At 34.3% G+C, this 14,792-nt stretch overlaps 1 protein-coding gene across 1 annotated transcript in view; it reads left to right on the plus strand.

The window, feature by feature from the left end:
- CCDC7 (coiled-coil domain containing 7) overlaps window positions 1-14,792 on the plus strand; it is a 327,643-nt gene that overhangs the window by 126,267 nt on the left and 186,584 nt on the right. Inside the window, exons 19-21 of the mRNA XM_057544500.1 lie at window positions 887-976; window positions 1,335-1,442; window positions 1,912-2,037. Coding sequence (XP_057400483.1) covers window positions 887-976; window positions 1,335-1,442; window positions 1,912-2,037 — 324 coding nt within the window. The remainder of the gene's footprint in view (window positions 1-886; window positions 977-1,334; window positions 1,443-1,911; window positions 2,038-14,792) is intronic.

Raw genomic sequence — 14,792 nt, forward strand, 5'->3', positions numbered from 1 at the left:
ATAGACCTCTGCAGAGCTCTAGTTAATTTACAGTGTTGTTCAATTATTCTGTTTCCTTCTTGATCTTAGTTACTTTATCCATTATTTAAATTGGGGGTATTGAAGCCTCCAAATATTATTGTTGAAATGTCTGTCTGTAATTGCGTATGGTGGGTCATGAAATACCACAACAAGATTTTGGCCTGGAGCTGGACTCCTCAATGTACATACACAAATATAGATATACACATATTCATACACATATATACCTACATAGACATACATGCATATACACATAGATATATTTAGAAATCATGGGTCCTCATAAATGTCTTCAGTTCCAGTCCATCTCCTCAGGTCTTTTTTCCTTCCTTTGTTTTGTATGTGTATGTCGTTTCTTCTACCGTGTGTACTTGACTGAACAACATCAACACATTTACTCATTTGATATATCCTATAATGCTGCTAAATTTGTTTCAGAATTATTTGCAGTCTTACTTTCCTTTTATTATTTTGTTGATTTAAGTTTATTTGGGGGGCAATATGTACAACAGTAATGTACTTCCCAAAGTCTAAGTGTGCAAAAGGTATACAGTTGTCCCTTGGTATCCACAAGGGATTGGTTCCAGGACCCTCCTAGATACCAAAATCCAGAGATGCTCAAGTCCCTAATATAAAATGGTGTTCTATTTGTGTATAACATATGCACATCCTCCCGAATACTTTAAATCATCTCTAGATTACTTATAGTAACTACTACAATGTGAATGCTATATAAATAGTTGTAAATACAATGGAAGTATTATGTAAGTAGTTGCTGGCACATGGCAAATTAAAGTTTTCCTTTTTGGAACTTTCTGGAATTTTTTTCTGAATATTTGCAATCTGCATTTGATTGAATCTGCAGATGTGGAACCCGCAGATACAGAGGACCAGCTGTACTTAGAGAAATATCATTCCTCCTGTACTCCCCAGTCCTCCTGTCACCCCCTTGAAGGTAACTAAGTATATTGTTTTCTGATTTATCTTCCTTGTGTTTCATTTTGTAAAGATAAGTGTCTATTTTTGTCCACTTTTTCCCCCTTAGTTCCCATTTGTTCTTACTCAAAAGGTAACATACTAGATATCCTTTTTTTAATTTAACATTATGTCCTGGAAATGATAAAACAGTTTAAAACACAACCCCATTAAAACTGTTTTCACAATTTTCATGTCAGATCTAGCATCATGGTAATTTAATTATAATTTTATAAAAATGAGAGAAAATGCTGCTGTATATATGTTTTAAATGTAGAGATTTCACAATAGATCTGTTTTTTTTTATTTAATAGACTAAAATGTATCTCTTTATGTAGCTCCTGATAAAGAATCAGATGAAAATCTTCTGCTTGAGAATGAAGCAGTGCCAAAAACTAACACACAAATGTTGAAACTAAGAACTTCTAGAACAAATAGACGCAATGGTAAGAATGATAATTTTATAGATCTTTAAATTATTTGAAGTTAAGCTTATCAAAAGATCTTTTTTCTTTGGTTTTCTTTAAATAATGGATAAAGCAACTAAGATCAAGGTGGAAACAGAATAATTGAACAACACTATATAGATGTTTGTACATATATTTTTCAGAAATTTTACACCTTGATGTAAGTGTGAATACCCTAAGATAACTAGAAAACTAAAATGAAACCTTTGATACCTTTTGTTTGCTATTTGCATGGTCAGTGACTACTCTGTAACAAGAGTGCCTCCACACACACTCATGAAAACTACCCACACAAATTTCTCACTTCACTTCCAGGGTCTGTTTAAATATATAGTTCACTGCTGTAGCTTTGCAGTCCTCTTCCTTTAATGTTGCACACATTAGAAGAAACTTTGCTGATTACTTGGTATATCCAGAAGTTTTATAATAGATCCATTTTTCTACTTAGCATTTCTTATAACTCAGCCAAAGGATATGCTGTCTATTCAAGATCAATTGCCTGAGGACATAGCTTTAATTTTAAAAGGCCAGTCTCAAATTAATGATGGAGCTACAGGAAGTGACAGTTTTGATAGTAAGTAATTAATTTAAAATCTTGAAAATTATTTTCAATTAAATTCAGGAGATCTTTGCTCCATAGTTCATGAATATATCTACAACCATTTTGTTCATTGGTGATTTATCTGTGTGTTCTATAATTCCTGAGTTGGATGGGTTAAATTTCCTACTATGATTATGGATTTCTCTGTTTCTTCTTACGTTGTGTCAAGTTTTGTCTTATATCTTATGATACTTTATCATTAACATTCATATAAATTTAAAATTAATAATTTTCCTAGAGGACAGACCCTTTTGGCCTAATAAAGGGACCCACTTTATCATTTTTATAGTTTTTGTTTGTTTGTTTTTTTGCCTTGAAAAACTACCATGCCTGCTATTAAGGTGGCTCCAACTTCTGGCTGGAATTTGCATGACACATTTTTTTCTGTCCTGTTGCTTTAACCTTTTTGTATCATTATGATTTTTCTGTATCTCTAGTATGAAGCTTATAGCTGTGTATTTTTCAAATTCAGTCTGGTATCTTTGTCTTTTAATTAGCACTCATAATCACACTTCATCAAATTTTGGTATTTTGAGATTTAAGTTACATTTTCTTTGTGCTTCCTGTTCTTACTGTCTGATAAGTATCTTTTACTCTCTCTTCTGCTGTATATTTTTATATTATTACATTTTTTTTCTTAGACATATCTGATACCTCAAATTTTAACTTTATTCTAAAGTGTGAATATACCAATAAAACTAAATAATATTTTAAATAATTAATATTAATATTAACCAATATTAAATTATTATTAATTTTACATTATTGATATCTCTGAGTATCTAAGCAGTAACAAGACTGATTCTATTTGCAGAAGTGAAAAATGTAGTCACATGTGTTTATTTTTCACTAGATAGTCTCTTCTAATACTTTGTGGTTATTACCACAAAGTATGATCTGCTTATATTAAGAAAGAGACAAAATATTGTTGGGTAATTAACATATTGTATACAGTCCTTACACAACTGATCTGGTTCTCTAGTGCATTTAAAAGTCTTATAGCTCAGAGTATGGATGAAGTATCAGATGAAAATATTTTGCCTAATACTTGGAGCTGCTAGAAAGAAAAAATTCAGTAGTAAATATCATTATAAAAAGTATTAAATTATTTTAATTGAATTAATTGATTTTTAATTGAATTAAGTGGTTCATGAATATGTCGCCTGATACACCTTACAAATATCACTGTCAAGTTTTTAAAAATTATATTATTTAAATTTTTTATTTCTCAGTTTCCTTGAATTTTTTGTTGATTCTACCATTTACTGAAACATGCATGTTGAATTCTTTTACTATGATTTTGGATTTTTCTATTTCTTCTTGTATGACTGGCCTCTTTATACTGTCTCTGTTATCAGGTGTATACAATTTTTTAAAAGTACATATTTCTGGGGAACTCAACTTTTTATTTTTAAAGAGACCATCTTAATCTTTGGTAAGGTTCTTTGACTTAAATCCTGTTTTGTCTGACATTGACATAACTATAGCAGATTTATTTTGATTAATATATGCATACATATCTTTTTTCATCTATTTACTTTCCACCTTTCTGTATCATTGAGCTTTGGTGTGGTGTATCTTATAAATAGTTTATAGTTAGATTGTTTATAAATCCAGTGTGACTTTCTTGTCTGTTCCTAGAACACGGAATCTGTCTATAATTATTAAAACTATTGATATATTGGATTTAAATATTCTGGGGTACTTTGTTTTTTCCTGCCTAATCCATTTTTCATTTTTCAATTATGTTGAATCATTATTTTTGTTTATTCCATTTTTTAAATCAATCTTATGTTTTGAAATGTGAGAACTTAAAAAATGTGAATATGCTTAGAAAAATGAAGTGTACCTTCAACTTTCGAAGCATGCATATGAAATAACAGAGAGGCTATACATGCTTTCAGTAAAAACACTCTCATGGTTACATTTAACCTCATAGTCCAGTCTTATTTTTTGATCATTTAAAAAATTGTAGTCATTTGCTTAAGTTGTTATAAAAATGAATGGAAACTTTAGGTGGTACTTAGTATATCTTAATAGTTCAGAGGCTTTACAATGAAAGTTTCATGTTTTAGTGGATTAAAAGCTTCTTTTCTTATAGCTGAGAAAATGGATATCAGCTGAAAATATTTCACCTGAATATAAAGTTTTAACCACAAAAATTCCATCTGAAATTAAGAATCTTGCAAGTTCTAGAAAACTGTTTTTGACAGTTTGACTATGATATGTGTATGTGTGGATCTCATTGAGTGTGCTTTACTTTTGTTTTGTTGAGCTTCTTTATGTGAGGATTAATGTTTTTCATAATATTGGGGAAGTTAATGATCATTGTTTCTTCACAAATTCTTTCTCTCCTTTTCTCTCCTTTTCCCATTATACATATATTGATACTCTTGTTTCCACTAATCTCTGAGGCTCTGTTCATTTTTCATTCTTTTTTCTTTCTCATCCTCAGACTGTATAATCTCAATTTACCTCTGCTCAGTTTCACTGATTCTCTGCCTTTTTAACCCTTTTGATTCTCTCTTTCCATTTCAGTTATTGTTCTTTAAATTCCAGAATTTTAAAAATTCTTTTAAAAGGTTTCTATCATGTTATTGATATTATCTGATGGTGAGATATAATTTCTGTACTTTCATTTAATTCTTTAGACATAGTTTCCTTTAGTTATTGGAACATATTTTTAAAAGCTCATTTAAAATCTTTGTCTAGTAGGTTTAGTGTCTGGGCTTCCTCATTGAGAGTTTCTGTTGACTACTTTTATTCTGTTCTGTGTACTGGCCACTCTCTTGTTTCTTTGCATGTCTCATATATTTTTTTGATTGAAGACTAGCCACTTTAAATATGGAAATCAGATTACTCCTCTTCCCCAGAGTTTGTTTTTTTTATTTATTTGATTGTTTAGTAAGTTTATTGGACTAGACTGTAAAGGCTGTATTCTTCATTGTATGTGGCCACTGAAGTCTCTGCACAGTTAGCTTAGTAGTCAGATAATGATTGGACAGAGATTTTCTTAAGTGTAATGAAATCTCTCTGCCCCTGTTGAGAGGCTTCTGTTATTTTAATGACTCTGTCAATTGTAATAGTTGATTATCTTGGAAATTTAGATGGGAAATCATACTAAGTTTATAGTACAGTGTTGTTAATTATAAGCACAATGTTTTACAGCAGATATCTAGAACATTTTTATCTTGCATACCTGAAACTATACTTACTGAACAGCAACTTTTCATTTCCCCCTTCTTCCAGCGCATGGCAACCACCATTCTACTCTTTGGTTAGGAGTTTGGCTACTTTAATACCTCATATAAGTGGAATCCTGCAGTATTTGTTCTTCTGTGACAGGCTTATTTCACATAACATAATGTTTGAGAGGTTCACCTATGTTGTCACTTATAACAGGATTTCCTTCTTTTTTTTTTTTTTTTTTTTTTTGCTGCACCACACGGCGTGTGGGATCTGGCATGCGGCATCTTAAGTTCCCTGACCAGGGATTGAACCCACGCCCCCTGCAGTGGAAGCACAGAGTCTTAACCACTGGACCGCCAGGGAAGTCCCATGGATATCCTTCTTTTTAAAGAGTGAATAATATTCCATTTTATGTATGTACCACACTTTCTTTATCCATTCACCACTGATGGATGTTTAGGCTGCTTCCCCATCTAGGCTATTGTGAATAACGCTGCAATGAACATGAGAGAACAAATATCTTATTGATCCTGATTTCAGTTCCTCTGGATATTATACGGAAAAGTAGGATTGCTGGATTGTATGGTAGTTATTAATTTTTTGAGGTACCTCTGTACCATTTTCCATAGTGGCTATACCCTTGTACATTCCCACCATCAGTGTACATCCTCACTACCATTTATCTTTCGGTTTTTTGATCATAGCCGTCCAAACAAGTGTGAGGTGATATCTCATTTTGGTTTATATGCATTTCCCTGATGATTAGTGATGTTGAGCACCTTCTTAAATACCTATTGGTCATTTTTATCTCTTCTCTGGAAAAATATCTATTCAGGTCCTTTTCCCATTTTTTAATCAGGTTGTTTTATTGTTGTTTAGTTTTAGGAGTTTCTTATATATATTTTGGAATTAACCCCTTATTACATATGTGGTTTGCAAATATTTTTCCCATGCCATACATTGACTTTTCACTCTTTTTATCATTTACCTTGCTGTGCAGAGCTTTTTAGTTTGGTTCCACTTGTTGATTTTTGCTTTTGTTGCCTGTATTTTTGATATCCTATCCAAGAAATCATTGCCAAGACCAACATCATAAAACTTTTCTCCTGTGGTTTCTTCTAGGAGTTTTATAGGTTTTGGTTTTACATTTAAGTTTTTAATCCATTTTGAGTTTATTTTTTTGGTATGGGTCCAATTTCATCTTTTTCTTGTGGATTTACAGTTTTCCCAACATCATTTCTTAAAGAGACTATCCTTTCCCCATTGTGTATTACTGGCACCTTAGTCACTGATCAGTTGACTATATGTGCATGAGTTTATTTTTTAGCTATTTTCTTCTATTGGCCTGTGTGTCTGCTGTTATGCCAGTATCAGCTGTTTTAATTACCATAGCTTTGTAATGTGTTTTGAAGTCAGGAAATATGATCAAGATTGTTCTGGCTATTCAGGATACTTACCCTTCCACGTGAATTTTAGGATTGTTTTTCTGTTTCTGTTTTATAAATGCCATTGGGATTTTGATAGGGATTGCATTGAATCTGTAGATCTCTTTGGGTAGAATGGCCATTTTAACAATATTAAGTCTTCTGATCCATAAAAACGAGATGTATTTTCATTTATTTGTGTTTTCTTTATTTCACCAATATTTTTTATATTTTAGTGTGCAAGCCTTTCACCTTCGTAGCTAAACTTATTCCTAAGGATGTTATTCCTTTTGATGCTAATGTAAATGGGATTGTTTCTTAATTTCCTTTTCAGATTGTGCATTGTTAGTGTATGGAAATACCACTGATTTTTGTATGTTGATTTTGAATCCTACATCTTTACTGAATTTGTTTACTACCCCCAAAGTTTTTTGTGGCGTTCATGTCATCTGTGAATAGAGATAGTTTTACTTCTTCCTTTCTGATTTGGATGCCTTTTATATATCTTCATTGCCTAATTGCTCTGGCTAGGACTTCCACTACTGAGTTGATTGGCATGGCAAGAATGTCCATTCTTGCCATGCTCTTAATCTCTGAAGAAAAGCTTTTAGTTTTTCACCATTGAGTCTGATGTTAGCTTTGGGCTTTTCCATTATGGCATCCATTATGTTGAAATTTTCTTCTGTTACTGGTTTGGTGAGTGTTTTTTTTTTTTTTTTTTTAAGTAACAAGTTAAGTAAGTTTTTAAATTATTTATTTATTTATTTATTTATTTTATTTATGGCTGTGTTGGGTCTTCGTTTCTGTGCGAGGGCTTTCCCCAGTTGCGGCAAGTGGGGGCCCTCTTCATCACAGTGCGCGGACCTCTCACTATCGCGGCCTCTCTTGCTGCGGAGCACAGGCTCCATGCGCGCAGGCTCAGTAGTTGTGGCTCACGGGCCCAGTTGCTCCGCGGCATGTGGGATCCTCCCAGACCAGGGCTCGAACCCGTATCCCCTGCATTGGCAGGCAGACTCTCAACCACTGCACCACCAGGGAAGCCCTGCTGAGTGTTTTTATCATGCAAGATTGCAGAATTTTTTTCAAATTTTTTTTTGTATCTGATAATCACATGATTTTTTTTTTGAGGCTGGCTAACACAATGACTATATAACAATTTTTTTTTTTTTTTTTTTAAAGAAATTCACGTTCTTTTATTTATTTATTTATTTATTTATGACTGTGTTGGGTCTTCGTTTCTGTGCGAGGGCTTTCTCTAGTTGCGGCAAGTGGGGACCACTCTTCATGGCGGTGCGCGGGCCTCTCACCATCGCGGCCTCTCTTGTTGCGGAGCACAGGCTCCAGACGCGCAGGCTCAGTAATTGTGGCTCACGGGCCCAGTTGCTCCACGGCATGTGGGATCTTCCCAGACCAGGGCTCGAACCCGTGTCCCCTGCATTGGCAGGCAGAATCTCAACCACTGCACCACCATGGAAGTCCCCTGACTATATAACAATTTACTAATTTTTTATTGAGGTAAAATTGGTATATAACATTATATGTTTCAGGTGTACAACATTGTGATTCAACATCTGTGTTCATTACCAAGTGATAGTTACCAAAAGTCTAGTTACCTGCCATCACCATACACTTGCCTCCCTTCAGACATTTCACCCACACCTCATCCCCCTTCCCCTCTGATAACTACCATCTGTTCTCTGTGTCTGTGAAATTACTTTTGTTTTTATTTGTTCATTTGTTTGTTTTAGATTCCACATATCAGTGAAATCATATGATTTTTGTTTTTCACCTCTGACATATTTCATTTAACATAGTACCCTCAAGGTCTATATTGTGGCTCATAGCAAGATTTCATTCTTTTTTATGGCTGAGTAGTATTCCATTGTCTATATAAACCACATATTCTGTATCCATCTATCCATTGATGGACATTTAGGTTGTTTCCATATCTTTGCTATTGTAAATGGTGCTATGAACATCAGGGTGCATATATCTTTTCATATAGTGATTTTTGTATTCTTCAGATAAACACCCAGAGGTGGAATGGCTGTTTCATATGGTAGTTTTATTTTTAATTTTTTTGAGGAACATCCATACTTTTTCCCATAGTGGCTGTACCAATTTACATTACCACCAATACTGCCCAAGGATTCCCTTTTCTCCATATCCTTACCAGCACTTGTTATTTCTTGTCTTTTAGTAATTGCTATACTAAGAAGTGTGAGGTGGTATCTCATTGTGGTTTTGGTTCGCATTTCCCTCCCGTTTAGTGAAATTGAGCATCTTTTCATGTATCTGTTGGCCATCTATATGTCATCTTCGGAAAAATGTCTATAGAGACCCTCTGTTCATTTCTTAATCATATTGTTTGTTTGTTTTGCTACTGAGTTGAATGAGTTCTTTATATATTTTGGATATTAACCCTTTTCAGATAAGTAATTTGCATATGTTTTCTCCCATTCATTAAGTTGCCTTTTCATTTTGTTGATGGCTTTCTTCGCTGTGCAGGGGCTTTTTAGTTTGATGTAGTCCCACTTGTTTATTTTTTGCTTTTGTTGCCTTTGCTTTGGGTTTCAAATCCAAAAAATCTTCACCAAGACTGGTGTCAGGGAGCTTACCACCTATCTTTTCTTCTAGGAGCTTTATGTTTTCAGTTTAATGTTCATGTCTTTAGTCTTTTGAGTTATTTTTTTGTGTATGTTGTAAGAAAGTGGTTCAGTTTCATTTTCTTGCATGTGTCTGTCCAGTTTTCTCAACACCATTTATTGAAGAAATTGTCCTTTCCCCACAGTATATTCCTGGCTGGTTTATAATAAATTAATTGACTATATATGTGTGGGTTTATTTCTGGGTGCTCTGTTCTGATCCATTGATCTGTGTGTCTGTTTTTATGTCAGTTCCATACTGTTTTCATTACTATTGCTTTTTTTTAAATTTTCTAAAATTATTGATTGATTGATTGATTGATTGATTGGCTGTGTCGGGTCTTAGTTGCAGCATGCAGGATCTTCATTGAGGCATGTGGTATCTTTCGTTGTGGAGCGTGGGCTTCTTTCTAGTTGTGACATGTGGGTTTTCTCTCTCTGGTTGTGGCACGTGGGTTCCAGGGCACGTGGGCTCTGTAGTTGTGGCACGTGGGCTCCAGAGCACATGGGCTCTGTAGTTGTGGCATGCAGACTCTGTAGTTGAGGTGCATGAGCTCAGTAGTTGTGGCGTGTGGGCTTAGTTGCCCTGTGGCACGTGGGATCTTAGTTCCCCTACCAGGGATTGAACCCGTGTCTCTTGCATTGGAAGGAGGATTCTTTACCACTGTAGTACCAGGGAAGTCCCCTACTATTGCTTTTCAATACAGTTAGAAATCAAGAAGCAGAATGCGTCCAGCTTTATTCTTTCTCAAGATTGATTTGGCTATAAAGAGTCTTTTGTGGTTCCCTACAAATTTTAGGATTGTTTGTTCTATTTCTGTGAATATGCCATTGGAAATTTGATAAGGATTTCATTGAACCTGATGATTGTTTTCAGTAGTATGAATGCTTGAACAATATTAGTTTTCATTCATCAGGGCGGAATATCTTTTCATTTATTTGTGTCTTATTCAGTTTCTTTCATCAGTGTCTTATAGTTTGCAGTGTGCAGATATTTCACCTCCTTGGTTAAATTTATTCATAGGTACTTTATTCTTTTTTATGGCTTTTTATTGAAATATAATTGGTTAATATATAACATTAATTTCAGATATACAACATAATGATTTTTTAAATTTAAATTTTTTTATTGAATTATAGTTGATTTACAATGTTAGTTTCTGGTGTACAGCAAAGTGATTCAGATATATATATATATGTATATGTGTATACACACATACACATATATTCTTTTCTTTTTTAATCTATTTTATTTATTTATTTTTGACTGTGTTGGGTCTTCATTGCTGCCCACGGGCTTTCTCTAGTTGCCGTGAGTGGGGGCTGCTCTTCATTGCGGTGCACGGGCTTCTCATTGCAGTGTGCGGGCTTCTCATTGCGGTGGCTTCTCTTGTTGCAGAGCACGGGCTCTAGACGCGTGGGCTTCAGTAGTTGCAGCACGTGAGCTCAGTAGTTGTGGCTCACAGACTCTAGAGCACAGTTCAGTAGTTGTGGCACGTGGGCTTAGTTGCTTCACAGCATGTGGCATCTTCCCAGACCAGGGCTCAAACCCATGTCCCCTGCACTGGCAGGTGGATTCTCAACCACTGCGCCACCAGGGAAGCCCCACACATGTATCCTTTTTCAGATTCTTTTCCATTATAGGTTATTATAAGATACTGAACATAGTTCCTTGTGCTATACAGTTAGCCCTTTTTAATCTATTTTATATATAGTAATGTGTATCTACTAATCCCAAATTCCAAATTTATCTCTCCCTGCCTTTTCTCTTTGTTAACCATAAGTTTGTTTTCCATGTCTGTGAGTCTATTTCTGTTTTATAAATAAGTTCATTTGTATCATTTTAAAAGATTACACAAATAAGTGAGATCATATGATATTTGTCTTTCTCTGTCTGACTGACTTCACTTAGTATGATAATCAGTAGGTCCCTCCATGTTGCTACAAATGGCATTATTTCATTCTTTTCTTATGACTAATATTCCATTGTGTGTGTGTGTGTGTGTATACATATATACACACCACCTCTTTATCCATTCTGTCGATGAACATTTAGGTTGCTTCCATGTCTTGGCTATTGTAAATAGTGCTGGTGTGAACATTGGGGTTCATGTATCTTTTTGAATTAGAGTTTTTGTCTTTTCCAGATACATGCCCAGGAGTGTGATTTCTAGATCATATGGTAACTCTATTTTTAGTTTTTCAAGGTACCTCCAGACTGTTCTCCATAGTGGCTTTACCAATTTACATTCTCACCAGCAGTGTAGGAGGGTTCCCTTTTCTCCACACCCTCTCCAGCATTTATTATTTGTAGACTTTTTGATGATGGCCACTTTGACTGATGTGAGGTGATACCTCATTGTAGTTTTGATTTGCATTTCTCTAGTAATTAGCAGTGTTGAATATCTTTTCCTGTGTGTGATGGCCATCTGCATAACTTCTTTGAAGATATGTCTATTTAGGTCTTCTGCCCTTTTTTGATTAGCTTGTTTGGTTTTTTGATATTAAGCTATATGAGCTGGTTATATATTTTGGAAATTAATCCTGTGTTGCTTGCATCATTTGCAAATATTTTCTCCCATCCTGTAGGTTGTGTTGTCATTTGGTTTATGGTTTCCTTTACTATGCAAAGACTTTCAAGTTTAATTAGGTCCCATTTGTTTATTTTTGCTTTTATTTCCATTACTGTAGAAGACAGATCCAGAAAAATATTGCTGCAATTTATGTCAAACAGTGTTCTGCCCATAATTTCCTCTAGGAGTTTTATAAATAGTGTCCAGTCTTACATTTAGGTCTTTAACCACATAATGATATTTGTGTATATTGTGAAATGATCACCACAATATGTCTACTTAACATCCATCACCATGCATAGTTAGAAAACTTTTTTTCTTGTGGTGAGGGCTTTAAAGATCTACTCCCTTAGCAAACTTTCAAATATTCAATACAGTATTTTAATTATAGTCATCATGCTGTACATTTATGTTGTGGTTTTGATTTGCATTTCTCTAATAATTAGTGATGTTGAGACTCTTTTCATGTACCTTTTGGCCATCTGTATATCTTTTTAGGAAAAATATCTATTCAGATCCTCTGCCCATTTTTTAATCAGATTAGATTTTGTTGTTTTGCTATTGAGCTGTATGAGTTTTTCACATATATTACATATTAGCCCCTTATCAGATACATGATTTGCAAATATTTTCCCTCATTTGATAAGTTGCCCTTTTGTTTTGTTGTTGGATTTTTGCTTTGCCAGAGCGTTCCAGTTCGATGTAGTCCTACTTGTTTATATTTGCTTTTTTTGCCTTTGATTTTATTGTCAAACCCCAAAAATCATTTCCAAGACCAATGTCAAGGAGCTTACTGCCTATGTTCTCTTCTAGGAGTTTTATCATTTTAGGTCTTACATCAAGTTTTGAGTTAATTGTATATGGTGTAAGATGGTAGTCAATTTCATTCTTTTGCACATGGCTTTCCAGTTTTCCCAGCATCATTTATTGAAGAGACTGTCCTTTTCCCATTGTATATTCTTGGTTCCTTTGTCATAAATTAATTGACCATATATGTGTGGGTTTGTTCTAATTTCCCTTTTGGCTTGCTTTTGATTCACTGGTTGTTTAAAAGTGTGTATTTAGATTCCACATCTCTGTGAATTCTCCAGGTTTTTTTGCTATTAATTTCTGTCTTTTTAATATTTATTTATTTATTTGGCTGCCCTGTGTCTTAGTTGTGGCACACAAGATCTTTGTTGCTGCGTGCGAGATCTTTGTTGCAGTATGTGGAATCTTTTTTTTGCGGCATGTGGGATCTTTTTAGTTGTGGCATGTGGGATCTTTTTAGTTGCGGCATGCAGGATCTTTTAGTTGCGGTACACAGGATCTTCATTGTGGCATGTGAGATTTTCATCACGGCATGCAGGCTCTTAGTTGCAGCCTGCGAGATCCAGTTCCCTGACCAGGGATTGAACCCAGGCCCCCTGCATTGGGTGCACTGAATCCTAATCACTGGACCACCAGGGACCTCCCTTTGCTATTAATTTGTGGTGTCATTCCATTGTGGTAGGAAAATATACTTGAAGATTTCAGTCTTCTTAGATTTGTTAAGACTTCTTTTTGACCTAACATGTAATCTATCCTAGAGATGGTTCTGTGTGCACTTGAGAATAATGTGTATTCTGCTGCTGGGTGAAATGTATGTACGTTTGTTGGACTATAGTGGTGTTGAAATCCTCAACAACTTTATAGGGTTGTTTTCCAGAGACTTTTTTTGTTCCTTTTTTGGGGTCATATTTCTCTGTTTCTTGTTGTTCCTTGACACCTGTGTTGCTATCTGCATATTTGAAAAAACTATTTCCTCTCCTTCTCTTTACAGACTGGCTTTCTATTGTTTATTTTCTTGACTGATTTTCTTTATTTATTTGTTATTCAGGTATGATTAACATATAAGACTTATGTTTCCTTTTTTTTCACCCTTTTACACCCCCCCAGCTTTATTGAGATATAATTGACATGTAACATTTTGCAAGTTTAAGGAATAAAACATGATAATCATACACACGTATATTGCAAAATAATTACCACAATAAGGTTAGTTAACACATCATCTGAAATATTTTTGTGGTAAGAACATTTAAGATCTACTCTTTTAATAACTTTCAAGTATGTAATACACTGTCATTAACTATAGTCACCAGGCTGTACATTAGCTCCTCAGAACTTATTTATCTTATACCTGGAAATGTGTACCCTTTGGCCAATATCTTCCCATTTCCCCCACTTACAAGCCCATGGTAACCACCATTTTACTCTTGGTTTCTGTGAGTTTGGTTTCTGTGATGTTAATATGGGCTTGTCATATAGCCTTTATTATGTTGAGGGAAGTTCCTTCTATGCTCAATTTGTTGAGAACTTTTCTTGTAGTGTTCTTATCTGGCTTTGGTATCAGGGTAATGCTGACCTCATAAAATGAATTAGGGAGTGTTTTCTCATCTTCAATTTTTGGAAAACTTTTTGCAGGGTTGGTATTAATTCTTCTCTAAATGTTTCATAGAATTCACCAGTAAACCATCTAACCCTGGGTTTTTCTTTGATGGGAGGTTTTTATTATTGATTCAGTCTCCTTAGTATTAATTGGTTTGTTCAGATTTTCTGTTTCTCCATGATTCAGTGTTGATAGACTGTATGTTTCTTGGAATTTATCCGTTTCTTCTTGATTATCCAATGTTGGTGTACAATTTTTATAGTATTCTCTTATCCTTTTTATTTCTGTGGTATCCATTATAATTTCTCCTCTTTGATTTTTTATTTTATTTGCTTGAGTCTTTGTTTTATTATTTCTCAGTTTAAAGGTTTCTCAATTTTGTTTAACTTTAAAAAAAACAGCTCTTACTTTATTGATTTTTGTATTATTCTTCTAGTCTCTATTTCTGCTTTGATATTTATTTCCTTTCTTCTGATAACTTTGAGCT

This window comes from Balaenoptera acutorostrata, chromosome 3 (genome assembly GCF_949987535.1).
Source record: "Balaenoptera acutorostrata chromosome 3, mBalAcu1.1, whole genome shotgun sequence".
Taxonomy (NCBI): Eukaryota; Metazoa; Chordata; class Mammalia; order Artiodactyla; family Balaenopteridae; genus Balaenoptera; species Balaenoptera acutorostrata.